Below are 27,301 nucleotides of genomic sequence, written 5' to 3' on the forward strand. Positions count from 1 at the left end.
CGAGCTTGGGAAGATAAAATGCTCTGCAGCAAGACAACTGTTACCAACCGTGAGTTTAGACAGAAAGGCAACATCTAATTGGAGAGGTAGGAGAGGTAAGACAGCACAAACACCACAGTGTCCCCACTACAGAGTCCTGACACTAGCAGAAGGCAATGAGAGATGCTGTGACCTGTGCCCAGTTTAGGGCAGGAGCCCACCTCCCTCTCTCGTTCCACGCCCTCGGGCTTTCTCAGCCGCTTTTATCATAGGTTTATTTTCCTCAACCCAAACGTTACACCGCTACAACATACTGTATACTTAGGCACTGCTCTCAGAGCAGGTGGGTTCAAACACCATTTCCCACCATTCGTATCCATATAAATTCATATAAACCGCTCATGCCCGTTACCACAGCGAGAGGAAAACCATCATGCAGAAGACTGACTCGCCGCCACTTGCCCATACAGCGCCCACAGAACCAGCCCAATGTGCTATTTTTGCATTCTAAAGCTTATGAAAAAATTGATGCATCCCCACGATAATGAGCCATTATTGCTCATTAGAGGCTCAGTTTGCAGAGTCCAAAGTGTACAAACAGAGGTGTACAGGACAAATCTGAGCTAAGCACTGTACCCTGCCCTCTGCCCGCACCAACGATTTACAGGTATCTGGTAAATGATTTATAAACCTGAAGATAACAAAGTATAAAACCGTATGACTGCCTGCACTTTACAAAGGAAATACTTTCTGGATAATCTGCCAGAGCTCTGAAAATGTTTCAAATTTTAGCGTCTGCTCTGCTGTTTACAGGTAAGTGCCTGGCACCCTGTCTCATGTCATTCCCTTCTGGCTTGTTAAATAGTCAGCTGGCAAGAAACCCCGTGTTGCCACCAGAACAGCACTGATGGAGCAGAATTAACTGGAAATTGCTGCAACAGGGACATATGGGAGAGTGGGCGAGCACAAGACTGCATAGCAAATTCTGTGAAATACAGTCTTGATTCTGCTCCTCGTGACTACTTTTGAACTTCTTACTGCTCAAGCCCTCAGGTACGAGCAGCAAGGATACATTCCTGACTGAAAGGGATTCTTACAGGATGATATCCTGAACTGTTAAAATTGTAGAAAAAGCTTAATGCCGTTTTTCTGGACTCTTCCCTAAACATTATTCTGATTTCAATGTCTATTGTTTGTAAGAAACAATTTCACATGCATTTATAAGACCCATGACGATCTATTTCTGGGAGGTCTGATTTGAATTGCTTATGGAGACTGATTTTTTTTTAAAGCTCTCTGGCTGTGTGATCCCTGAACCTTCACAGCAGCCTGCAACCTAGGCACCTAAAATCCAGACTCACCCTGTAAAACCTGGACCAGAGTGAAAATGGATGGGGCAGGGCTGCAGCATCACCAAGGCTGGAAAAATGTTCTTTCCAATGCAGCACAGACTGGTACAGTCGATGATCAGTGAAGCACAGGCTGTGAGATTAATTTATTCATCACTAAATTAGAACAAACCAGGCAGGCAGTAAGCAACTGGTGACTTCTCAGGTGATTGCCTGCATCATGGAAAGATGCTCCATCCACATGCATGCATTAAAGGCATTTCTTAGATCTGAGCGCTCCAGCGCACGTGTAGCAAATACCTGATGTGAAGAGCTAAGGCAAAATGAGGTAGACAGAATTATCCAATGCTTAATCATGAATTAATAAAAAAAGATGCTTTATAAATTGGGACCACAGTCAGGTGTACTCGCTCTTGTGGGACAAATTCTCTTCCTGGTCATACAAGCCTAAGTTTCAGCTGCAGTGAGGCTCTGCAGGGAGGGGTGGAGGTGGAAAGGGCCCTTTTTTCTCTTCTGCAAGTTAGGGCTTACCTAGAAACCTTCCTTTCCCCTTCATTTGCACTCCCTGAACTGCAGCTGTTCCTGGATCCTTGTCTGCCTTCCTGAGCCTCACCTTCTTCCCATTTCCCATCACAACACAAGCAGCATCACTTGAAGCCAAGCTGGGAGCACAGCAGCCTGCTGTCCCTCCTTTTGGAAGGCTTATCTTTGCTTTCACCACCCTTACATCTGTCTTTCCTAACAGATTCGTTTACCCTCTTTCCCTGGCTCCTTTCTTCAAAAGGCAGGAAGGAATTAATTACTGATTATTAAGGAGCTCTTGAAAAAAGTTTCATTGGTCACAAACAGTTCTGTTTTTCATTAATTGTGAATCCTTTCAGCAATGACCAAGGTGGTGGTGAATTAAAATGGAGACTGTAAGGCTCACTAATGAAACCCTGACTCTTCATCACACCTTCAACTCAGCTGCTATAAATCCCTCCCCATAGCAAACCATCCGCACATGTCCGGGAATAGACTTCCCGGGCTCTTGGCTGGCTGGTTAGCCTCTGCAGGGCGCAGCAGCGAGGGATGGGCTACAAGAGCATGGTGGCCTGGCATTGGGCTCATTACTGAAGTCTCTCAGATGTCTGATATGGTGTCTTGCCCATTCACTCAAGGTTAAACTGATGGCCACATACGGATTTAGGAAGGAAATTTTGCCAGGACCCACTGAGCAGAACCAATGGAGCAATGCTTTTTTTTTTTTTTTTTTTAATTTTTTTTTATTTAATACTTTGCTGCAGGGGAAGTAGTTCCTTCCCTAGGATTATCTAGGATTTTTGCCAAATTGCCTTGCTATTTACCCACACCTGACAACTTTCCTGACCCCTGGCATCACACCAGCAATATGTTCAATAGCTAATTCTGCATTAAGTGTCTGTAACTTGTCTGCTTCTGCCGATGAGGGAGGGAGGCTGATGCTATAGCCCTAATGATTGCTAATGACTGAGCTCTCATCTCTTGAACCAGAGAGCTCTTGTGTCCTGTGCTGTAAAATTAAGAACTGCCAAAGAATAGACACTACCGTATTTCAAGCTTTAAAAATAAACAGAGAAGGCCAAAATTTCAGAGACTGGGTGGTACAAGCAGTGTAGAAGCACTTAATCAGTGACTTTAAATTTTGCTGTTGACAAGTGTTAGCAAATCTAACTGATCTAATTTTATTTTAAGATCTGTTACCATCCAAACACTTTGGGATACATGGCCAATGTGCATATGCACATTTCTTTTTCACCATTTGAAAAAGCAATATGCAGGTGTTTAATGTAATTGTACTTGTCAACTGAGAAAAGGTGACGTGGCCCAGAGGTGGCCTGCGGGATCCAACAGTCTGTCCCTGCTGCCACCCAACCACGTAAGCAAAGTGCTGATAACCACATCCTGATTTCCATGGTGTGCCACGTAACCCAGAGAAATACTTTAGCGAAGAGAAAACCAGCTTCTACACTTTTCTTCCAGCACTTGCACTGTTGCGCTGTGGTATTCTGCATCCTCAGACCGAGTCCTGGGGCGTGGCTTTGGGAATCTTTTCTGGATTTAGAAATGTAGAGAGCTGAAGCATTGAGGGGTGGGGGTGTGAGTCCATTCTGTCTCATTTCCAACCGTAAGAAACACGCCTGACCTGCAACATTTGATTTACTTTTTCAAAGTTCCCAACACGTCAGCACCAGCCACCTCAGCAGGGTTAAAGTGTCCAAGGTTGAAGTTTAGCTCTGTCCAAGTTTAGCCTCTGTCCAAGATCTGTCCTTAAAGTGCTGATAAGAGCCGCAGCCTTACTCCTGTGAGCTGACATTTTGACCAGACAATCACCAAAGCCGATAATAAGAAGAGTTATTAGACAAAAAAGGAAAGGAGCCAGAGCAATTGCCAACTTTTGACATTTAAATTCCATTGATATAAATACCTTCAGCAAAAGGTTTTCAGGCTGTCAGAAACTTGCAATAGTCTTCAGAAACTAGGGGGAAGAACAAATAGCTCCAGTTTATATGACAACGTGCATAGAGAGTGCCTGAAGTGCTGCTAAGTAATTGTCAAATTTTTTGTAAATATCGCAGCAAATCAGAGGTGAACCACTTTTCCCTGGGGTAGATGCACACCAGGGATAATTTTTTGTCCCAAGCCTTGAGAATGCTCCTCACCACTTACACAATACTGCTGATTGAGGTAAATAAGGCTCCTGGGGCTGCAAGGGGGCAGCTTCGATGCATAACTTATACTAAAGCAAGTTTAAAGGTTTGACTTGTCATTTAACTCTGCCAATTACACATGCAAATGGTGGTTTGGCTGCTCTCCCCAAAGACTGCTAAACACACAATGGCTCATACTTAGCTTTTAAAAGAGAAAAAAAGTATATCAATTAAATGGGTGCCTAAGCAGGCTAAGGTGTCAAAATTTAATCCCATACTCACTTTTTCAACCGTGTGATGAAGTGGGTGATTGCATGTTCAGCCGACAGGAAAAGATGTCTTCCTGGGAAGATTCTGCGGTTGCACCCAGCTAAATATCTTGCTTTCTAGAAATCTGTCCTTGCACAACAGAGCTCAGCTTCCATTCGAGTCTAGTATGAAGAGATTTTAATGCACAATAACTTAAGAACTACACAGGTTGATTTTATATTTTAAGTGCATTTTGCTTGCTATACTGTAATACGTTTTTATTATTACCTTGACATGACAAGCTCTTTGATATGCCTTTTTCATAATCAGGATTGGGTGGGTTTTTTTATAGCTAATGCTGGTGTAAGTACACAAAGATGACAAGGTTCTATGACCATCTCCCCTCTGTGAAGTTATATACCAGCATATTTATTCTTATTCCAGTTCACACTAATCCAAAATGAGGTGGTCAGAAGACACGATAGTAGTAACGATTTCTAATAGTTTTCCCTCTGGACAATCTGTTTGGGTGTACAGGATAGACAAAACTACCTGCTGAAGGCAATAATTACATGAGCTAAATATCTGCTTGCTAAAACCAGCCCATTTTTTTCTGTAATTTGCTTTTCATGTGAGAACACTGAGTGAATCTTCAAGAGATGATGAAAGGAAACACAAACTGGTAGCAACTGATACAGCCCTTGCAATAGTCACTACCCACACACATTCCTCCTATTTTCCCTTTGGGTCATTAATTCCTAAATGTGCTTTTCAAATAACATATTTATATAAGAGGGAAAATGGTATCAAATAAAAAACCTTAATGTACAGTATGTCTGACCGCTCTTTACAGTGACTTAACTTTGTTTCACTACAATTTGAAATTCTTCCATCTTTCTTCAGCTCAACTTTATGCACTGTGAGCCATTTCATTAACATTACCCACCTGCTCTTAATTCCCTCTTGCCTGATACCCAGGTGCTCTGAAACCCCATTCTCCTGGCTTCTGTGCTAGTCTTCTGCAAGATGGAGAGCTGCAGTCCTCCAGGAACAGGCTGTGTTTATAAAGCACCTACCTGAGCAACAAACTCTTCCACAATCTTTTACTAAGCTGTTCAAAAGATGGGGGGAATTGACACCCGGTCTGAGAAACTGAAATTGAAGCAAGATGTAGGTTACTTGCGGCAGACAATACACCGTGTTCACGGGGGCTACTCAGATGGAGACATCTGGTCTGATGCCCCCAGGTCTACGTTAGAGCTTTAAGACATTGCTTTCCCTGAGCTCTGCCAGAGCACGAGCAGACACACAACCCTGCTTGTCTGTGTAGTCCCTGTGAAAGACCAACAGGAGTATTTCTAGTTTCTCTAGAAATGGTCTCAGCAGAGTTCTTCTGGAGGAGAATGGAGTTTGCCCTGTTCGGAGACATGTAACGATCTTTACAGTAAGATGAAGGGAGAATGAACTGAGCCTGAAGGATCAGCTTGAACATAAAGGCACTTACTGATTTAGTCTGGAGAGGAGGAGGCTTGGAGGAGGACCTTATCACTCCTTACAGCCACCTGACAGGAGGCTATAGTGAGATGGGGGTCCGTCTCTTCTCCCAAGTAAGAAGCAACAGGACGAGAGGAATTGGCCTCAAGCTGTGCTGGGCGGGTGTAGATTGCTATCAGGAACAATTTGTTCATGGGAAGGGTGGTCAGGCACTGGCACAGGCTGCCCAGGGAGGCGGTGGAATCACCATCCCTGGAGGTGTTTAAAACCCATGTAGATGTGGTGCTTAGGGATGTGGTTTGGTGGTGGGCTTGGCTGTCCTGGGTTAACAGTTGGACTTGATCTCAAAGGTCTTCTCCAACCTATACGTTTTTATGATTCTATTCTTCTGCTACTTACACATCTTTGGAGTGCCCCAGCAGTTAGGGAAAAGCCCTGCAGAGATGGTTCTCAGATGCTAAAGGTGAGAGGCAGAAAGGTTTGAGATACCACCTAGAAAAGAACAAGAGCTGGGTGTCAACGATGACAAAAGCAGCCAAAAGCAGAGCTGACCTCCCTGCCTCTCCTTGGAGCAGGCAAATGCACTTTAAACAAAGTGAATATTCTGTATTCTTAGGGATGGCATCTCTCACTGGATACAGGTGCAGCTGGAGCAGACCAGATATTAAAAATTGAAAGTTAATAACCTTAAGATGCAGCACTCTACACCACAGCAGCCAAGACAACATCTCACCGTCCCACCAAGCAGAGCAGCAAGCTCTTGTTATGAAGATGCTGGCAGCAGGGAAAGGAAACACAAAAACCCAGAGCTACTTAGTAGTATTTTTTTCTAGCTTACTGCCAAACGAGAAGGCCAGAGCACATATTGGTGATAAAAATCTGATGTTTAATGGCCCTTACTAACTATATGTACATCTAAACAAAAGCGAAGCCCATTCCTGAGACAATTACTGAACCCAGTTCAGTTATCCCCATCCAGAAATGTAATCATGAACTTACAAAATATTCAAGACAAAGAACCCCACCCACAACAAAGCAAAACTCACTGAAGATAAGTTACCAGGTCATAGATTTTCTATCTATGGGATAGAAATAGCAAATTGCCAGATAAATAATGAAATTTGGCACGAGCTTAGTGTATCTTGTGCAACTCCAAACCAGAAGTGTAGCAGCTTAACAGACAAATGCAAGAAATATATTTTTTTCTTACCCAGGCCAAAATCTTACTTGTTTTGTGAAGCACAGAAGCAGCTATTCCTCCGTTCTGTAAGGGGGAAGAGCAGTTCACACAACAAGAGTCTTCACACCAAGTGTCTGAATTTCAGTTTTTCCATGGATTTGTTAACATTTTTAAAGATGGCATTCCTTGAAAACTCCCTACTCCAGAATTTCTTCCTCCAGTTTCTGATTATAGTAACTTGGAATCTAAAGAAACTGCAGTAGGAGAGAACTACAGGGACTGTCATTGCTTGCTAAGTAAATTTTCTAAAGTAGTATTTCATGTCTTTGTTAAAAGCGAAGATGACAACTAACTCCACTCCTTTTTTAGTTCATTACTGCATAGTCAAGCATTTTGTCACACTCTTTTCAAACATTTTTTGGCTTCGAAAAGAAGCAAAGTGAAAAGGAACAGCAAATACTTTAGCTTATATATCTGCGACATATATGCATTCGGCGTATGTTTTCTTCTATTTAAAAAACTCGAGTGACCACATTGCGGGTGATCAGCAAAGCTAGCAATAATAGTAAGCGAACTGGATTCAGCTGAGCACTGCACATGAAAGCAAACGTTTGACATTCTCAGTTAGATTTCCCCCCCTAGAAATTCAGAAATAAGGGCACTGGAGAGCTGTCGGTGAGGCCGGAGCTTGCCCTGCTGAGCTCCCGTTGTAAGACAAAACAGGGAGGGGTTCAAGTTCTTGGCCCATCTATACCAAGAGTGTGCAGGTCACCCTCAGGTGTCCATCTAAACCCACTTCATTAAATTGGAGCACAGCTGTTTACAGACACTGGCCTCAGCTTTGTTGATGTAGCTGAGCTTGAACTTAATCATTGGTTCATTAAAAAATCATATGATTCGTACTGACATGTTGTTTCAGACCAGTTTAGCACCAAATGTATTTGTGTCTCAAAGACTGGAGACTAAAAAGAAAAGACTTTTCCCGTACCAGAAACTTTCATATGAAGTTAATGAGGAATTCAGCCCTTTTTCTTAGGTAGAATGGTTATTTCAAGATGATCTACAAGAAGTGCTTTGGCACCTGGGGTGACCTCAGAAGCTGTCTAAAGCAATGCAATAACAAGGTTAGAAGTGCAATATATTTTGCTCACAGAGGAATTTCCATGCATGCAATTTCTATGCTGCTACTAATCAGAATAAACCAGGAGGTTTAGAAGGCATATTTAAATTCATAGATAGGTTTAGGGTTTTTTAAAACTCTTGAGGCTTCTCAGCACACCTGAGACTAGCATAACTCCATTCTAAGGGGGTTTTTTTGGTCATAAAACCTTGTATTAAAAATAAATGAGTGCCTTAATTTGATTGTGACTTTACTTTGGATTCAACAGCAAAATAATGATTTATAGCAGCTGTTGTATTAACTTCAGGCTTAAAAACACCAAAAGTCTTTCTGAAGAGCTAAGGCAGGACCATCTTTGATTTCTGCTAAATGAACTACACATCCAAAGACATGCTCCTGGGGTATAAATAAGTTTTTTGAAGTGCGCTTTCTAAAATATTTTTCTGATATTACAAATGTTTCTCAGCTTCCATGTCAGGTGTCCTTGGAGCACCTTTTCTGACAGAAGAATCAGCAAATCAATTTATGCGACTTAAACGACAGATACCATACTCTCAGAACTACTGGGACCCAAGCAGCAGCCAGAATGCATGGGGATACATTGTGGCTGAACAGGTATTTTCTTCCATCATCTTGCAACACCTATTTAAAATTTAAAAAAAAAAAAAAAAAAAGCAGCACATACAGGTCCAGGATTGACATGTAACAGTAACTCTTTGGGGCCAGGGAGGAAATCTGTCCAATTTATCAACGTAGGCAAGGTTGCTCAGTAGTCACACACTGGATTTATTCATTATCAAAGCTCAGAATATTCTTTTTTGTTTTGATCTGCTTCAGGTTAGTGAATCATGGACAGCTTTGAGAGACACAGCACAATACTACCTGGACTTGGGTTCTTATGCCTTTGATCCTTCAACCGCCACGTACGATGGGGTTTCTTAAGAGAGTGTTTCATAGAACGCATGCGTGTACCTAAGTAAGTAAAACTGACCGATATAAAAGTGCTGCCAATTGGGTCCCATTGGCATATCTTGGCACATTAACAAACCTGATGATAATAGACATCTTGGAAAAGTAAAGTAGATTTGTTTTCACTGTCCAGGTTTTATAGTTATTTAAATGCGGTCATTTTATTGTGGCCTGTTCTTTTGTAAGTACACTTTGAAAGGATTCATTAAAAGCTTGAAGAATATACTTCTTCTTAAAAGTTCAGAGAACCTAAACTGCAACAATATGTCCTATATAGTTGGTTTAAAAAGCAGACAGAAAGCAATTCCTGAGGAAAAAATTAAAGATAACCCCCCCATCTATTTCAGTAACAAAACTCTATTCAGTGTAGCATAAAACTTCAGTAGAACAAAACAGAGAATGGGACACAGCAGTTGGTAGAACCAGTATATATAGATTAGCACACAAGTGCATGGAAAGAAGTGTCTCAAATTGTCATAAAGAAATTGTTTAGGACTATGCTAAACTGTACACATTTTTGGGACATCATTTTGTCAAATGTAGGAAACAATTGCTAAATGGTTCCGTTTGACAAGCACAATGCAGAATAAACACATTATTCCTGTGAAACACTTTTCATACGGAGATACTACAGTCCTTTGGAATGAACAGGAGTGAGCAGAACTAAACTTATACAACTTCAAGTTTCAGCACTTAAAATAGTTACCAAGACATGGCAATCTGATCAGCCTGACTGTAATCACCAATAGGAAAATGGGCAGACGTCTCCTCGTAATATACTTTAAATTCAATATGCTTTGAATTTTATTGACTTAAAAGTAGCTTTCCTTTCAAAAGCAAGTTTCATTTTGAAATGTGGCTTTTTGAAAAGGCCTTGTTTTTTATAAGATAAGAATTCAATTTGAAGAGTCTCAGATTGAGCTTGCTAGGGCTGCTCCACCTGAAAGTGATGCCAGTTTCACTCACTCTGAGCTGAAGCAAAGCGGAATAGTTAGAAGTCATGATCTCCCTGCCCTCCTGCCAAGCCTTCAGCTGATGCCCTTGGACCACTGGAGGGAAGCAGCAGGGCATCCATCCTCTCGCAATTTCTAACACTGATATGGGCAGCAGGTTTCTTGGCTAGCAGCAGTCACCTCTGCCTTAGGACAAACCTGAAGTTACCTGAATACACTTCACTCAGTTTTCTGGAAAGAAAACCCACCCTGTCTTTTCCATCAGCAAAGTTCAGATAGAAGATGCCTAACTGGCCTGGTGAGGCCACATCTGGGGTGCTAGGTCCAGTGCCGGGCTCCCCAGTTCAGGGGAGACAGGGAACTACTGGGGAGGGTCCAACAAGGGGCTGCAAAGATGATGAGGGGCTGGAGCGTCTCCCTGACGGGGACAGGCTGAGGGAGCTGGGGCTGCTCAGCCTGGAGAGGAGAAGGCTGGGAGGGGACCTTACCAGTGTCTACAGACACCTTAAGGGCGGGTGCCAAGAGGACGGGGCCGGGCTCCTTTCAGCGGTGCCCAGGGACAGGACACGGGGCGATGGGCACACACTGCAGCACAGGGGGTTCCTTCTGAATATGAGGAAGAACTTCTTTACCTTGAGGGTGACGGAGCCCTGGGACAGGCTGCCCAGGGAGGCTGTGGGGTCTCCTTCTCTGGAGACATTCAAACCCACCTGGGTGCGATCCCGTGCAACCTGCTCTGGGAGACCCTGCTCTAGCAGGGGTTGGACTGGGTGGTCTCCAGAGGTCCCTTGAACCTCAACCGGTCTGGGATTCTGTGGTTAGTTGTCCAATACACATGTCTGAAGGCTGTGATCCTGGCAGCCACCAGGAGTACTACAAGATGAGCTGTGCCTCCAGAATGGCAATCCTTATGATTGTCATATGACAGGATTAAAGCCAGTTTACAGAAAGACATTTGCAGGCACTCCCACTGAAGCATGTTTATGATTTCAGAACAAGGCTGGTTAACTCCCAGACTGAAGTTAACTTCCCAATGCTAATATGACAGAAATTAACATCCAGAGTTTTTAATGAAGGCATGTAGTAGAAAAGACATCAAGCCAGAAGTTACAAAAAACATTATGGATCAAGACAGACAATGATTTTCAATCTTATTGATCATGATTAGTGGTATTTCTGAGATGGCCAAGAAAAGCAAGCCTATATAGCATATGCAGGAAGTCTGGTTCAGGCGCTGTACTTCCAAAAGAAAATATTTGCAAAAGCTTACAAATCTGAAGACTGGAGCTGCCAGCAGGATCTTTAAATTAATTTTGCAACATTTTTCTAAAAGCAATTTATTCCATCTTTTCTAGTGACTACATCAGACCTTGCACAGACACGCTACAGCAGTCTGGGACTCGCCTCCAAGCAATAGACAAGGATGAGCTATTAAACCCTCCACGTCTCCCATCTGGCCATGTTAGGGTATGGCATGTTACGTATTTGACATTATGTATTTGATCAGATGACTTCATATCATCCCACTGTCTAAACCCCAAATTAACACACTAATTCTCTCATTGTAAATTGAATAAGGAGTTGAAGACAAGACAAACATTAACTTTTAGCAGATTAGGTTTAAAAAACCCTGTGTTTTCAAGTAAAACTTTTTTCTTTGGCTAAACAATTGTTTTTAAATGTACATTTCTGCTTCTGTGACTGAAAACCACAGTTTTATTTGTCAGTATTTTACTTTAGCTACATTTTTGAGATGCAATGGGTCACTTTGGGTGGGTAAGAGAAGTAGAGCACATTTGCTCCAGCTTTGGCTAGCAAGAAGAGTACCCTTCTGTGCTGCAAGTGCATTTCCATTTGTTCAAGTACTGGGGTCAAATTATTGAGTATTATAGTATAAATCCATATGTATACGCAAGTGTATGCTTTATTCTCCACATTTAAACTTCTGTACTTGGTCTTGAATGATGAAACCAACTGAAGGCACAGCTGCTATGGTGACTGGCTTTTTCCTACTCCGTGGAAGTAGGAGCCGGTGGAAACATTCATGGCTCCTTTTCCAATAAAAGCGGTGACAAAAAAAATGTGCTTTATGCCAAGTTCTTGAGTGTGGAAGTCTCCCCATTCCTATCCTTTAATCTACCTTATTTTGGGACATCTTTGAAGAAAGGATTGGGCTTCCACGTTTCTTCTGTGTGTTTATTAGTATATGGCTAGCAATTAAGAGCTTTCAGCTGTGGTCAAAATTTCTGCACAAAAAGGACCTGTTGGGGAAACTGAAATGGGTTATTACCTGCAGGGCAGGGTAGGAGAAGGCAGGCAATTTTTGTTTAGTTTTTATCCCAAAAGAGCAGGTTCTGTGCATTGTACATTCAGGGTTTTTTGTGGATATGAACTGTATACTGATATTGAAGATAATGTTGGATCTCCTGAAAAAAAAAAAAAAGTGTATTCTTGTATTTTGGCAATCTCTACCATGCTCCTAAGTACAAAACTATCCATAGGCCATTAAAAATTTCTCTGCATAGAACAATGGGCCTGAAATTGCCGTTATTCATTAGCTGAAGCTGAAAATTCATTAAACACTTGAAAGAGATAAATGAGGTGCAAGTTCAGTATTTGCCATGTAGAATTTCACATCTTCAGTCACGCTACTTAATTATGAACAGTTCATTCAAAGATAAGGGGTGACAAGTGATGTATAGACTAAAAGACCTCACTAGTTACACAGTCATTGCCTGTCCCTTCTGTCCCCCGTCTCTGTGCTGCTTGACCTTGCAGAAGCGAGTGCTCCAGGTCCTAAACCTTCTGCTATTTTCCTTAGTAGCAGCACAGGCATGACAGCATTACTGAAACTCTTCAATTACAGCAAGAAGCAGGACTGTAAGGATAAGCATTGCCTTTTATTTCAAATGTAATTAAAGTAAAAATCAAAAGGTCCTCCTCCTCCCCCGTGCACCTTGCTGGTCCTAGAGATGTTGCCGTGTTGCAGGCAGCGATGCCCAAGCCACTTGTGCGTTAGTTCCTGAAGCGCTGCCATCTACAGCCCTGCCTCTCTAGTGGATGTCGTTGCTGCCAAGGTGTCGGTTTGGGATCTGTTTGAAAACCAGCGGTTGTTTTCACACCTGCATGGTAAGTTAAACCAAAACGGGAGTTACTTCAGGAGCTGATTTGAAAGCGGACAGCGGGTGTCCCTGGAGTGTGGGTGACAAAGTCCAGCAATGAGGTGGAAGGTAAAACAAAACACGTCTTACCTCACCTGCTATCAGCTGGGGAGGCAACTGCCCAGCCTTTCTGAGTTATTTTATGGTTGTCAGAGCCACGACATTAGAATAACCACTGCCTTAAGTCTATTGCGTAAGGCTGGCTTTGCAACCAAAACGTCAGACAGGGGATGCAATTTGACAGTTCTATTGTACTTAGACATGACTAATTCCTTTAAAGAAGTTGTTCTGAAAGCCAGAGCCTCAATCTGCAAAGCTGTAGCTCCAAGCTAATGTCACTAATTCAGATAATTAGTCTTGCTGAATTAAATGGGAAGAATTGTGCACGCATGAGTAGTGGTGGAAGATGAGGTGCTTATTTCATGTTATCAAAATACATGCCACTCATGACAATGAGCAAATGTCTTTCACAAGCATTTGAATATTAAACTCCTTCTTCTGCATTTATTAATAACCAGGAAAAATGTTTACCTTGTGAATTTGCTCCTCTTCTTTAGTTTCACATACAGTTTCATCCCTAAGGCAAGTAACTTTGCACCTGTGTTTACTGCCTTTTCCCACACATCTTCACGTTGCCACCTACAGATTTTATCTCCTTGCCTCTTTTTTTTTTTTTCTTTTTCCTTACACAGCACAGATACACATGCAGTACTTTATTGATGACATATCCAGGGAACAGGGCTAAACTAAAGAGAATTTCAAGTACAGCTCTGCTGGTCATGAAGATGGAAATATAGGCCTCTGGGCACAGGACCTTTGCTTCTTGTCCAATGCAAAACAGTTCCTCTAACTAGTTTCTGAGCACTGCAATTTTTTTTTTTTTTTTTTGAAAAAACACCCTAAAGCACACCAAAACCAAAGCTCCCTGAAGCCAGATGCAGCAGAGGTCTTGGGGGAAGAGGGGGAATCAGCAGAGAAGAGAGGACACAGAAAGCTGAAATCAGGTTTGTCTCCACTTAGACATTAACTGGACAGATGCAGGAGAACATCTGACTGGCAGAAAAGTTGGAGCTGTGGGACTAAGTGGTGTGAACGTCTAAAATCAGCAGAATGACAGAAATCAGGATGCCCAGGTATCTCACAGCTGATTACTGGCTCCAGCAGGAGCTCTTCCCCAGGCAAGGCACCTAAGCCCTGGAGTCCCCCAGTGCCAGGTCAGCTCCGAGTCACACTGCAACCCCTTCCTCTGTCAGAAACCCTTGCCTATTCCTTCAGCTTCTTGAATCCCTGATTTTGCAAGTCTTAGTTGCCATCTCTGCTACTCTCTCAAGTTGGACTGAAAACAGCCCACAGGTTAAAAAAAAAAAACATTGCGGCTAGACATAGGGGATAAACAACACGTGCCCCTGCAGACAGCACAACTGTAGGAGCCTTGCTTTGGTAGAGAACCAGATCAAAGATGCAAGAGTAGTCTGACATGAAAGGAGAAGGCAGAAAACCCATCTTTCAAAAAATAATTGAAGGAAAAGATTAATACTCCATGAGCTTCCTTTTAGTGAGAAAAAACAAGCCATTCTGAACAGAGCAAGGAGGGGAAGCTGCAGAACCCCCGTAACCTGTATATAACCCACATTACAAATGCTGGATGTGGGATAAGTACTGAGACACACTGTTTCCTATAAGCTCAGGAGAACAGGTGAGTATATAGAAGTAATGAGAAAGAACCATTTATTTTATGAGCTGAAATGTTTTTTTACAAACAGAGCAGCGGCACCTGGTTTTCGATGGAAGATCTATACACTACTTCATCACTATGGTAATTCGTATGATTGAACCTGGTCTCATACAATTTTAATACATAAACCTTTTGAGCTTGCATCACACTATTCTCATGCACTTGCTTTACACTTGATCTTCTGTTGTCTTAATTTAAACCAAAATAGCTGAGACAAAATATTCATCTAATCTATACCTGCTGCTGTAATCCTCAATGCCAGCACAACTAAGCTGTGTTCAAAGCAATTTTATGTTGCCTGATTAAATATACAAACCACCCACCTGAGGCAGGTGCATTGCTGTAACCACTCAGTGTAGAGTGGAAAAGAAAAGAAATTATTAGTGTTTTGTAACATCCATAGGAAGCAATGAGACCAGTAGTTAGAATGCAAAGACAGAAAATTATCCAAAATTGAAAACTTCAGTCAGCAACAGAAATAAGATAATAATCACATCCAAAGAACGCATAAGTAAAATAAATAAGTGTCAATAATTACTGTTCTGCCCCCAAAAAACTGTTGGAGAGAGATGTATTTCAAGCAATATAACATCAAACCTGCAGAATCTACTTTCTGCTAGCTGGAAAGAGTAACCTTTTTTTTTTTTTATTTTGGAGGTGAGTGGTATCAAGCTGGATATATGTAAAGGTGATTGACATGGGGTGACACAGCAAATGTCTGTCCCCTATGGGCAAAGACTGAAATCACGTCCCACCACTGCACTAGGCAGGCTCAGTGCTGTGGCTGGCTGTCTCAAGATGAAACAAATACTCACTGAGGCCCGTAATGAGAATTTAACAGACATCCCCCCCCTCCCCAAGGAGCCAGTGTCAGTCCAGGCAGGGGTAAGGGGAGGAAGAAGGGGCTACTGGTGCACTTCAGCCTTCTAGGATCAACCCAAAAAAGCTTCTTTCTCTACAAGATTTTACAAGATGGCCAGCTGGGAGCAACACTTATTCAGCTACTTACTCCTGGTCATACATTGGGCATTCTCATGCCAGTCACTGCCTCCTTAGCAGGACTGAAAAAACACGTGAGATCCTGTTGGAATAATTCAGCTACATCCTGGTTGTGAAAGCTGCTGTGAAGCAGAGAGCTAGTTCAGGGAAAGCTTAGAAAACATCCTTAAAATTGCTGTCAATACTATTATCATAAACCTGAGCCCTGGTTGTGCCAGGTACCATGTGAAAGCACTTAGTATGGCATCTTCAAAAACACAGGTAGAACTCTAAGGGCAAGAAAACAACCGCAAGAAGAAAGCGGCTGAAAGGACAGCCTTGGTGGTGGCTGCTCAGCACTGCAAAATAACTGATTAAGTTATTTAGAAGAATGAGTTCAAAAGTGTCTTGTCTTTCAAATGTGCTTTGGATGAACCTTGCATGGACAACGATAAAGTGCTGCTTCCTCTCCGTGTCTGTGCTCAGGTAGCTATGGCGTTACCTTTGCTGCAGCGTTCAGGTAAGAGGCTTAGTGCTGAGAGAGCTACCACAAGCTTTCTGGTGGAACGTGACCCGTACCTCCCCACGCTACACCACAGGCAGGAATGCAGTCTGGTTTTGCTATAATACCTCAGAAGACAGCTACCATTACGTTATACCAATGCTACATGTACTGACTTTTTGGTTTTAATTTAGAAGTGCTTACTGAGCTAATGAAGAGTCTATTTGTAAAAATCTACCACAGTGAACCTAAGGGCGGGGCGGGGGGGGGGGGAACCCCTACTTCATTTTGTGACGATTACCTTTTGCGAAGCGTACAGACAATTCAGTCAGAGCCATGGACTAAAGAAATAATTTTCCTACAAGTAAGAACATAACCAGGGTTACACAGTTCCCTACTTCTTTCTCATTCTTTCTGCTCCAGGCTAAGGTCTATTTCCATTCCTTCAATAATTGCCAAAGGATTAGATCTAGCCAAAGTACATCCATGGGTATTGTTTATGGCAGATTTTTCGGTACCTCACTGACATGTTCGAGCTGCCTTGATCTATCAGGTCAGCTATGTCAGGAACAGCATACATTGCAGCAATCACAAAATAAACAAATTACAAAAAAAAAAAGTCTCTTTGAAACGTCAGACTTTGTCATTAAGACATGCTAGTCTGAAACCAGGAATGGAAGCTGAAGGATTTTTCAGAGAATTGGTTGTCTGCCAGCTCCTGCTTTCCCACAGTGAAAGCTTTGAAGCTACATTACCAGTGAGAGCAGTGAAAAAGGAGGACAGGGAATTATTTGAGGTGGGCAAAACCTTTATTTCCAGCTCTAAATTAACACTTAAAATTGCATGCCTGGAAACAAAGGGGCAGCCAGCACACATACTGAAAACATTAGGCACACCCTCCTATAAAATCAGCTTCTTTAAAAGAACATTTAATGAGTAAGCAGAGATTAACACACAAAAATGCTGCATCATCTGCATCGCAGCCGGTTGATTAGATGAAACATGTCCCAGGAGAACGAGGAATAGAAAACTGCATTTCTCTCGGAAGCTCTGTGGGTAGCCTAGGCCAGCCAAGTTTTCTCTGAATCTTTTTCCAAGTTAAATTAATCTGCCCTAAAATCTGCTAGTTCGAAACTGCTGCTACTATTAGCCTGGAAAAGGAACTCTGAGAGAAACACTTTGAAATTGTCAGGTTTGGTCCTGAGCAAAGACTGAAGTAGCTCATCCACATCAATGAGTTGGCTGGCAGAGGACTGGATGTGTCCTTCGCATTTGACCCTGATACAAATGATATGTTTTCTTTTACAAGTCCTGCAGCATCAGGACTCAATCAAGTTAAAGAGCTGATTTTTACCATCCTCTAAAATTGGACATTCTGTATGTTTATACAGAAAATGGCTCACAGTACTGGAGAGCACGGACATGAATTCATTATCTTTCTAGTACAAGATCATACGATGTGTAACAGCACTACCAATCATCGTGTCCAATGAAAATAATGATTATAAGTGTTTCCATCTTATTAACTTCTAACTATACAACAGTTTTATAAAAAGACTTCTTGAGGACAAGCTATATATACACCCGAGTCATTTTCCTTTTTATACCATTGCTTAGACTGTATAGCAAGCAATTGTCCTAGATAGAAGGGACCATTCAGCAACTGCCAAGCCTTGGACTTTACAGTTCTCCAAGCTTGCTTTAACACAAGTGAATATATAACAGATATTTTTTTTTTGAACCCAGAAAAGTTGGCTGTTAAGATGGGGTAACAGTCAACAGGGAGACCGCCGTTTTCCAGAAAAGGTTTGGAAAGTGTCATCAAATTACAAGGTGGTAATGAGATTTGAGTTTTTTTTTTTTTTCAACATGTACAGGTGTCCTGCTAATCTGATATGCCAGTGCCAGACTGTGCCTCCAGAAATAATTAACAATAGCAGTGGCACAGGTACTCCATCAGTAGAAGCACTGGAGAGTAGTGAATCCATGCAAAGATTGTACAGGTAGAAGAGAAAGATCATTACAACAGATACACTAATAGGCTAGCAGTGTATTAGTGTGTGAAGTTCAGTTTTGCAGTTTCATCTCTTTCCTGGGTTTCATGTCAGCAAAGGAGGTTTGAATAATTTCAAGGAAATCAGTTATGAATTTTGACAGCTGTTTTTATTTAATTTTAAAATTTTATTTTAAAGGTCTTATTATTTTCTTTAAGTTACAACCTTTGGAAACTACAGAAACTTATTTTACTGTAGAGCACCTAGCTGCATTTTTTCCCTGACAATCATATTGTGTTGTCTTTGTTTCTAAGTGGAATGAGCACAGCTTCTACTGGCTATTCACTTCATTGACCAGCAGAAAAACAATTAAAATTCTCAGCCCACAGATATTCATGCATGGACACTCATGCCACTTGAACTCCAGCTGAAAGTTAAAAATGAAGACAGGCTACTTGAATTTTTACTTATGCATGCATAAATACCCACCTGAATTTCCTGAAATCCCTCCCATGTTCTCACAGAGTCACCTTTTAGCAATAGTCCACAGCACTGTGGCCCACTTCCACAGTAAATACTTTCTCTGAGCACTTTTAAAGGAGATCAAGTTAGTCAAAAGGCTATGAAATCAAATTTATATCTGCAAAATGACTTAATGGAACAGCCATGTGAAAAGGCCAGCCACCACCAGTGGTTCTCTAGGCTACAACAGCTTCCAGGCAGAGTTTCATTTTGTCCTATAGGGCTCCAGCTTGCTTGAATTAATTGCACAACTGAATTTTTCTTCCTCTGCATAGTATTATCTTAGTCGTGAGAGAGAAAGATCCTTCCAGAAGAGCATCAATTTTTAAAAGCTACACAGAAAGATTCAAGAGTTTCTTCTTGCAAGACATCATCAGTCATGGAAGTCATTCTTCTACATGTCATCTGATAAAATGCGAGTCTCAATCCTAACACCTGCTGTAAAGCCCAGGACCACCCCTCAAAAGTAAGTATCAGCCAATAGTCAGCCTAAATCGGTTTATTATCATCATGCCTAGTCTCAAGCATTAGTAATCAGTTATGTGTATTTTTCTGATTTAGGGGTTTGGACAAGTGTTGCAGTCAATTTTTGAACTGGCATCCAGTTGGAAATTCAGCAGATAGAGACCAAATCCTGGGCTGCATCCAAAGCAGCATAGCCAGCAGGTCGAGGGAGGGGCTGTGCCCCTCTGCTCTGCTCTCATGAGACCTCCCTGCAGTGATGTCTTCAGCTTTTCAACACAAGGACACGGACCTATTAGAGCGAGTCCAGAGGAGGCCACGAAGATGCTCAGAGGGCTGAAGCCTCTCTCCTATGGAGACAGGATGAAACAGCTGGGATTGCTCAGCCTGGGAAAGAGAAGCCTCCACAGGGATGTCATAGCAGCTTTCCCATACTGAATGGGGCCCGACAAGAAAGCTGGAGAAGGACCTTACAGGGCCATGTAGTGATAGGACAACAAGGAATGGTGGTAAACTGACAGAAGGTAGATTTGGATTAGATATTAGGTAGAAATTCCTTACTGCGAGTGTGACAGGACACTGGCAAAGGCTGCCCAGAGCAGCTGTGGGTGCCCCATCCCTGGTAGTGCTCAAGGCCATGTTGGTTGGGGCTTGGAGTAACCTGGGGTGGGGGAAGGTGTCCCTGCCCATGGCAGGGGGCTGGAACTAGGTGATCTTATAAGCTCCCTTCCAACCTAACCCATTGCACGGGAAGACATACAAGGCTTTGCGTGGGAAGACTGTGGAGGAAAATGGAGGTGTTATTCCTTCATAACTCCAGAAATAGGTTAAATACCGGATATGGGACATAATGTGCTGCAGGAATACTCCCCAAGCTTCTCCTCCAGAAAGGAAAGTGAGTCTTTATTTAGTGGGAACACATCCTCAGGAAATATGGTTTGGGAAGGTAAAAACTGAATCAAGAAATAAGCCCGTGTCTCCTTCTAGGAGAGCAGATCATCCATGGGAGTGAGTGGGTTTGGCTGGGAAAAGCTCATCTCTGCAGAGGCAGCCTGGAGCCCAGAGCACATATGAGCACAGAACCATTGAGGAGGGAAAGCATCTGTAAGTCCCAGCTGGAAATGGGAAAGTGAAGCTGACCTTTTAGATTAAGTTTCAATAGATTTGCAGCAATTTCCTTGCATTTCCTTAGAACCAACTTTTATAAACATTTGTGCCAGCATTCTCCCTTTTGGATGCTGCCATTAACCCTTTCATTCAGGGTTCACTTGAACCTGGTTTGCGCCGACAGTGATTGCTAGATAGCAGGCAAGCATCCCAGCATCTCATGCAAAAGCATGCAGTGAGCAGGAGGGCAAGGAGGAGGAAAGATGGAATGTAGCATGTGCAGGAGGAGGGGAATAGGGGTCACAGGAAAGACCGTGATTCTGACCCTGTTTTCTGGGATTTGGAAACTCATGCAGCCCCAAGATGGACAACTCAGGAAAGGAAAGAACCTTTCCACAGCTGGGAAAGGCTCAACCACCACACAGGAGCAAAGGAGAGGGTGACTGATAGGGCTGTGAGGAAGGCCTTAAAAAAATAAAATAGCTGTTTAAGGTGCAATAGTGGCTGTAAGGTATTAAAAGCTGGAAAGCTACAGTTGAAGTGGTGAATGATCTTACTAGCTGCTATTCAGGGACAAGCAGTAATAAAAAACCAGAAGTCCTGCCTACTGTGAGGCTATAGGTCTGATAACGTGCCTGGCATTTAGGCTCAAGGCTGAGCAGAATGAAATTCTAAATGCAGAATTCTTGGTTTCCATGACACAGATTCACATACCTACATAGGTCTGCTTGTTTCTACTTGCCTCTGTCTTTACCCCAATAAAAATGAGATGAACAGCATTTGCTGCTGAGCTACCAGCTGCACCAAGTTCAGGTGTTACAGCATCAACCATGCAGGGCAACATCTGACCCCCAGTGTCTGCCTGCCTGGGATGGCACTACAGAGTAAATTAAATGAACACCTTTCCACTTTGCAACAATGGGAGAGTAGTGAATTGCCAAAGCTAAGTCCTTCCCAGGGTGTAAATCCAGCTGAAGTCCAAGAACCTAAAGACAGATGCTCTTCTTCAACTCCCTGCTTTAATTGCAAAGTAAATGGAAGACAGATCCAGGTTAACTCTGCTTCTATCTTTATAGACCAACACTTAGCTAGCATGGCTTGCAAAATAAATATAAAACCAAACAAAATAATCACACACATCCCCAGTGTACCTGGGGATTACAGGCAAAACTGCCCTAGAAATCTATTATTGTACTGTCATTTGATGATGACCAAAAAGAAGAAACTAAACAGGAAAGATGACCAAATCAAAAAGCTTGGAAAAACTTTCTCAAAAAATGGCTGGATTTTTGACTAAATCCTTTTTCACCCCAACAGTTTCATAAATACCAGGCTTTCTTGCATTCAAATTCCCCCTACCACCACTTTTTTTTTCCCGGGTAGTGAAACAGCCTTGGCCTTTGGCTTTTAATTTCACACCAGCTCAAGGCAAGAGTCAAAGTTTCCACTGACTGCGGCCCATCGGCAACCTGCCACAGTTCAACAGCTCCTCGACAGGAGGGTTGTGACCGTGCCCTTTAAAACCTTCACAGTTTAGAGATCTTTCACATAGAGCACTCTTTTCCAGGAGACTGGTTTGCATGCTGGCCCTCCAAAAATGTTCTTTCCTCCTGCCTCTTGTGACTTGCATTAGTCTAATTTTTTCATAATTTTTTCAGCTCAAGGCTGACATGGGGAAGGCTGGGCAATTTAGTCACCCAGCAGAGTGCTTACAGTTACACAAACGATGATAAGAGCGTGTTGCTGCACTGCTTTCTACCTTAAGTAGGATTAATGGAAGAAGGCAAGCCTGCTGAAAAGAGAGCATTGAGGAGACTCCAGCCTTGATCCAAAAAGAGTTTGGGGCAGGTTCTAGGATTATGCACCTGACCGTGGCTGCCCCTGTACGTACCTGCCTTCCTGGCGGAGGTGGCAAGAAGAAATGGGAAGTGGCTTTGCCCCACACTAAGGCTTTACCTGCTGACGGAGCCGGGCAGGGCTGCTGGGTTTTGCTCACTTGCAGGCATGAAATGGAGTGGGAAAAGGCTTCGGGTAAGCTTGGCTGGAGGAGACTTGGGTAGGGTCAAATTGGGGCACGTGTTTATTAAACAAGGGGCAGCACGTTTGTGATCGTGACCAGCAGCCAGGGGAGGGGAGGGAGAAGGCAGGCAGGGCACTGGTGAGGCAGCACAGCCTGCAGCTGGGACACCTGCGAGGTCAGGTGAAGCAGAGACTGCCCACCCTTGGTTTGAACACACATGATTTATGCGGAGTCTTGTTTCCAAAGAAACCTGGCTCACAGGGCTTTTAGGTGTCATCATGGAGGAGAAATCTGTGCTGGGGGCATTACTCCTGTCTGCTCTGAACTCCCCTGCTCTTTCCCACCCAAAGGGCTCCAAGGACCCATGCACAAGTTGGGAAATCCCCCTTGAAGGCATTAGAGGTGCTGGACTTGGGTCCCAGGAGGCTGGAGTTTGGTGGGAAAGGGGTCGTACCCAGCATATAAGTCTGTTCACATCAGGCTATTGCACAGGGAGTAAAAATAATATAAAATGGTCTCTTTACAAAAATAAGCCTTGCAATTCCCTCCTTTGGAGGTCTCTGACAACCCCCATCCCTTAGCTCTCAGAAAGCAACTCCACCTCAAAAATCACTTCTTGAAAGAATGGTTACAGCAAAGAACAAACTCCCTATTTCTTACACCTCCCACACAGAAATGTCAGAAAGGTACTGCCAAAACATTTTCCACGATGACTGGCAACTTGCTTGCATGCCAAGAGAAAGGAACTTGTAAGAACATGCAAAAGTGTAATCTTGCCATTCCCTGCATTTAAAAAGTTTTTAAAAGATGCTAACTATTTTTAATTGAGTTTGAAGAAGAAAGCTACACTATATTGGTTCTTTTTTATTTTAATTTTGTGCAACTCACCCATGTCTAGTCTTGTACCAAGAACAAGAGTTAGAGTACACCCTGCACAGGTAAAATTTAATTAGCTAACACTTGCTTATTATCCTAGACTGCCATTTGCATTCCCCGTGCCCTGTTTAGGAAGTGATGGTGTATGTTCTGCAGTTCAAGTGTTATTTATGTACCCTCCCATCATCACTTTGTCAAAAACAAATGTCTGAGGTGAAGAAAGAAGCCTGCACTGCACTAATTGCTCATTGATACCCTGGTCGGGCTTACCAGCCTTTTTTAAAAACAGTGTTAAAAGACACCATAGACCAGTATCTCTATCCTGCAAGAGCCAAATTATTTCCGCCTGTTGATAAGCATGTTTCTCACAGACAGAAAAGAAAGCAGCTGATATCCAAGCCTTATTTTTTTTTTAAATATATATTTATATTCGAGGGCACAACTGTATTTCCTTAAATCATGTCAGTAGTAGGAAAGGTCTATGATTTAGGAGTGATGGCAAAGTCAATGAGTCTTATGTCAACATCCTTTGTCCAAATCTAATTTGATAGTGATGAAAAGGTGTCACTTAGTGATCCCTCTACTTGAGATAAATTTATGGTAAGACACTTGATAGGCAGGTGCTTAAAATAGAAAAGCTTTTCTTATACCTGTGGCAGCATCAGCTGCACTTTTTCTATAGATAAATAGAATACCAATGACATCAGTTCAGGCAAATAAATCAGCCCATACTGTTTTGAAGGGATCAATTGATCAAATGAAAAAAAAACCCCAAAAACAAAACACCAACAAACAAACTGAAAAAACTTCTTCCCCCCAGCCTGCCTCTTTGCTATCACAGCAGAAACTTCTGAGGACACAACTCTTCCAACAAACCTCATTTCCCCCCCAGAGGAACAGCAAGCCTTCTTCACAACACCTCACAGAAGGATGGTTTCAAGCAAGAGGAACATACAGAAAACTAACCTCAAATTACTTACTTGCCAGACTAATTCATGGTGCTTGCTTTCTTCCAAACAGTCACTCCACTCTTGGCCTCCCCTCCAGCCCTTACAACCTCTCTCCAGCTCCAAGGCTCTTTGCAGAAGCAGAGAGAAGCCCACTGCTGTTGGTTAGAGGCCCTTCACCAACCCACAGCCTACCAGGGCTGTGACCCCAACAACATGTGCTCAGACACACCTGTATAATAAAGCTACAGGTGAAGGAAGTGAAGCAATTACCATTATTGATGCAGGCTTACCCTTGGCTTTGGAGAAGTGAGGAAGATGCTTTGGCACAAGTGTAGAGGATGAGAGAAAAGCGGCAGTGGAGATGTATCATCACCTGGCCTTGGTTTGTGGTCCCTCCAGCCTTGCCTAATTCTCCTGCAAGGGACACATTGGAGGTATGAAAACAGAATTAACCCTGTGAGTAGCATTCTTCACCCTGCTCTAAGGAAATACTCTAGAGTTACAGACAGCAGTGGAACTGAGATCAGCTTGAAATGGAGGTGTACTGAAGCTACTGGTGTTGTACTGATAGCTTAAAAAATCCAAACAAGAAAAAAAAAAAGCTCATTTTAAGCTGCTGGACCCAAGCATGGTCTTCACAACCCTTTTATCTTTTCTAGTTGGGGAATGTTCTTTTTTAAGCTGAGTAGTAATTGATATTGAAGGAAGAGCTCCAGGGCATTAACTAGTCCATACTACCTCTCAGTGTTGGGGAGTTAAAAACGGGGAGTGTTCTTCCACACACAGCTAGCTGTGCTCATGGTATGTAGCTCGTCTTTCTGGTCCCTTACACTGATGCCTGTTGGAAAGCAGATGCGTAGAGGGCTGAAACCCTCACTGAAGCCACAGAAAACTGCGAGTGGTCAAGTATATGAATGCCAGGCAAACTATTTGCTCTGACAGTGGCTGCTTTTCCTTCATTTTTGTCTTCCCTACAGGATTCACTTTTTAAATGGTTTATTTACGGGTTTGGCTTGTATATCTAACTGCACCCAGAGAATTCCAGCTCAAAAATTTACGTGTGCTTAGTAATTTTAAGCTCCACACATGAGGCAACGTGTGCAGACAGAGAGAAAGGGGGGAAAAAATGATTCCAAGTATGTTGCCTCTCTGAAGAGCTGCTTTGAGATTGATAGTTTTACTGTGCAGATCCACACCCCATTAACCCTCATAGCAGTAGGCTGCCATTAGGAATTTTGCCCTTCTTTTTTTCCTGGGTTGCCAATGAACTGAGGCCACGTTGCAGAGGGAAGGATGCTGATGCTGCTTGCCCACCCGTGGCCCTGAGGAAACATCAGGAAGAGGTCAGTCCCACTCAAACCCCACTGCCAACTGTGTTTGTACAGGTCTCACCGATTAGGGCAGAATTTGGCTTGCAGAAAAAGCTGAGCCCTACATGCTGGGGAAAACCGATGGGTTGGCTTGGGGATCTCATGAGGACGTTTGTAAGGCTGGCTGCAGGTGGGGTCAAGGGCAATTGGCTGTTTATATATATATATATATATATATTTTTTTTTTTTGGTGAACTGAACATCCCTGGTGTGTGTTCTGGGTCTAGCTGGGATGGAGTTAATTTTCCTCCTAGCAGCCCATATAGCGCTGTGGTTTGAATACCTCTTTTTCAGGGTTGTGCTTCACCCTTTGCCCCTGCCACATCTCCTTTCCCAGAAGCTGCCCATCACAGACCTGTCTCTCACATCCATCCTACCTGCGTGAGGGCTTCTCTGCAGCATTTCAGGAAATGGATGAGTGCATCAACTTATTTGTGGCAACTTTTTGTAAACAGTGAGGAATGTGCGGCCATATGGAGCTGTGCACTGAGCTAACAGGCTGGTGTGAATCCTCTTCTGGGAAGCTGGTCTCTCTGTCAAGGAAAAGCAAAACAAAAGAGCTCAGCAAATGTGCACCCAGGATTCTCCAGATGATAAAAGCTCAGAATAAGGGGCACTACCTCGCATATGCTGTGTGTAAGCACAAGGACAGTTACTTCAGCATAACTTACACAGAATAACCTGAAGCCTGACAACCCACCACACTGCAGTTTGCTGTCAGTAACTGCTCCCATTGCAAAGGAGGATTTCGGCTATGGAGGGATTTGTCTGAGGTTTTGATGGGAAACCGGAGCTCTCAACCATGGGCAGCCCTGCTCATTTCAAGGAGTGATACCTCATGTGCCATTGACAATCCTTTAGATAGTCTTTTAAGTCTTTCCCCTTTTCTAGTACTTATCAAAGGACTAAAAGATGGCTGCAAAGATCTACAGGGGCACTTGATTAACAGGGGAGAGGAAGACAAAGGATGCATAAATCAAGGAGAAAAAGTCTTTAAAGACAGAGTGAGACTGTAAAGTAACTTGCTCACACAAAGGAGATGCCAGTAGTTAAAATTTCATGAAGGGGCTCTGGCTTTCAAAGTTTGGAGGGCAATGTGGAGAGTGTTTCTGATACTTCAAAACCAGCTACTACAATTTAACAAAATAATACTAAAAAACACACTGAAAAAAGAGAATGTTTGGTAAAGACACTCTTACCAGCAACTATCCAGCCTATTTGAGTTATACCTCATGGCAAACCATCTGACACCACAAAAATCTGCAACTTCCATTTGCTATCCTTTTTTTTCTTTCCCCCTTAACTATGCCATTTCTACATTGGCCTGCAAATTATTTCTGTGACCCCCAGACTGTGACCAGAAAGAGCTGTGCAAATGCTTTAAAAAAATAAATACTTGAGAAAACTGCTTATCATATTAATTATTTCTGGTAAATGCTAAATTATCCTCATATTATTTTGTGAAGAAATTGTACAACAATTAGCAAGTAATGGCATCTTCAGTTGCATAAATCCAATTTTCCAGCATTCTATTGGCTGCCATACAATTCTATGGTCCATACAAATCCTAACTTCTCCCTCTGGTAAAGCACTTCCCTATATTCACCAGACAAAAGTAAATCTTACAAGGTTTGATAGAAAAGCTACAATCTATTTTACTTT

General features: G+C 42.7%; 1 protein-coding gene and 1 long non-coding RNA gene across 2 annotated transcripts; both read left to right on the top strand.

Annotated features, from left to right (window-relative positions):
- The first annotated feature begins 683 nt into the window (after nt 1-683).
- Nucleotides 684-11,631, top strand: C4H3orf85 (chromosome 4 C3orf85 homolog). The gene is made up of 4 exons (XM_027786798.2): nt 684-792; nt 8,507-8,655; nt 8,878-9,016; nt 11,318-11,631. The coding sequence occupies exons 1-3, from the start codon at nt 756-758 to the stop codon at nt 8,980-8,982; spliced, it is 291 nt and encodes a 96-aa protein (XP_027642599.1). The 5' UTR covers nt 684-755; the 3' UTR covers nt 8,983-9,016; nt 11,318-11,631.
- A 9,595-nt stretch (nt 11,632-21,226) lies between these two features.
- LOC114012182 (uncharacterized) lies at nt 21,227-27,047 on the top strand. The gene is made up of 2 exons (XR_003554486.2): nt 21,227-25,612; nt 25,934-27,047. It is a non-coding gene; the product is annotated as an uncharacterized LOC114012182 (long non-coding RNA).
- Nucleotides 27,048-27,301: the final 254 nt, after the last annotated feature.

This window comes from Falco peregrinus, chromosome 4 (assembly GCF_023634155.1).
Source record: "Falco peregrinus isolate bFalPer1 chromosome 4, bFalPer1.pri, whole genome shotgun sequence".
NCBI classification, from domain to species: Eukaryota; Metazoa; Chordata; class Aves; order Falconiformes; family Falconidae; genus Falco; species Falco peregrinus.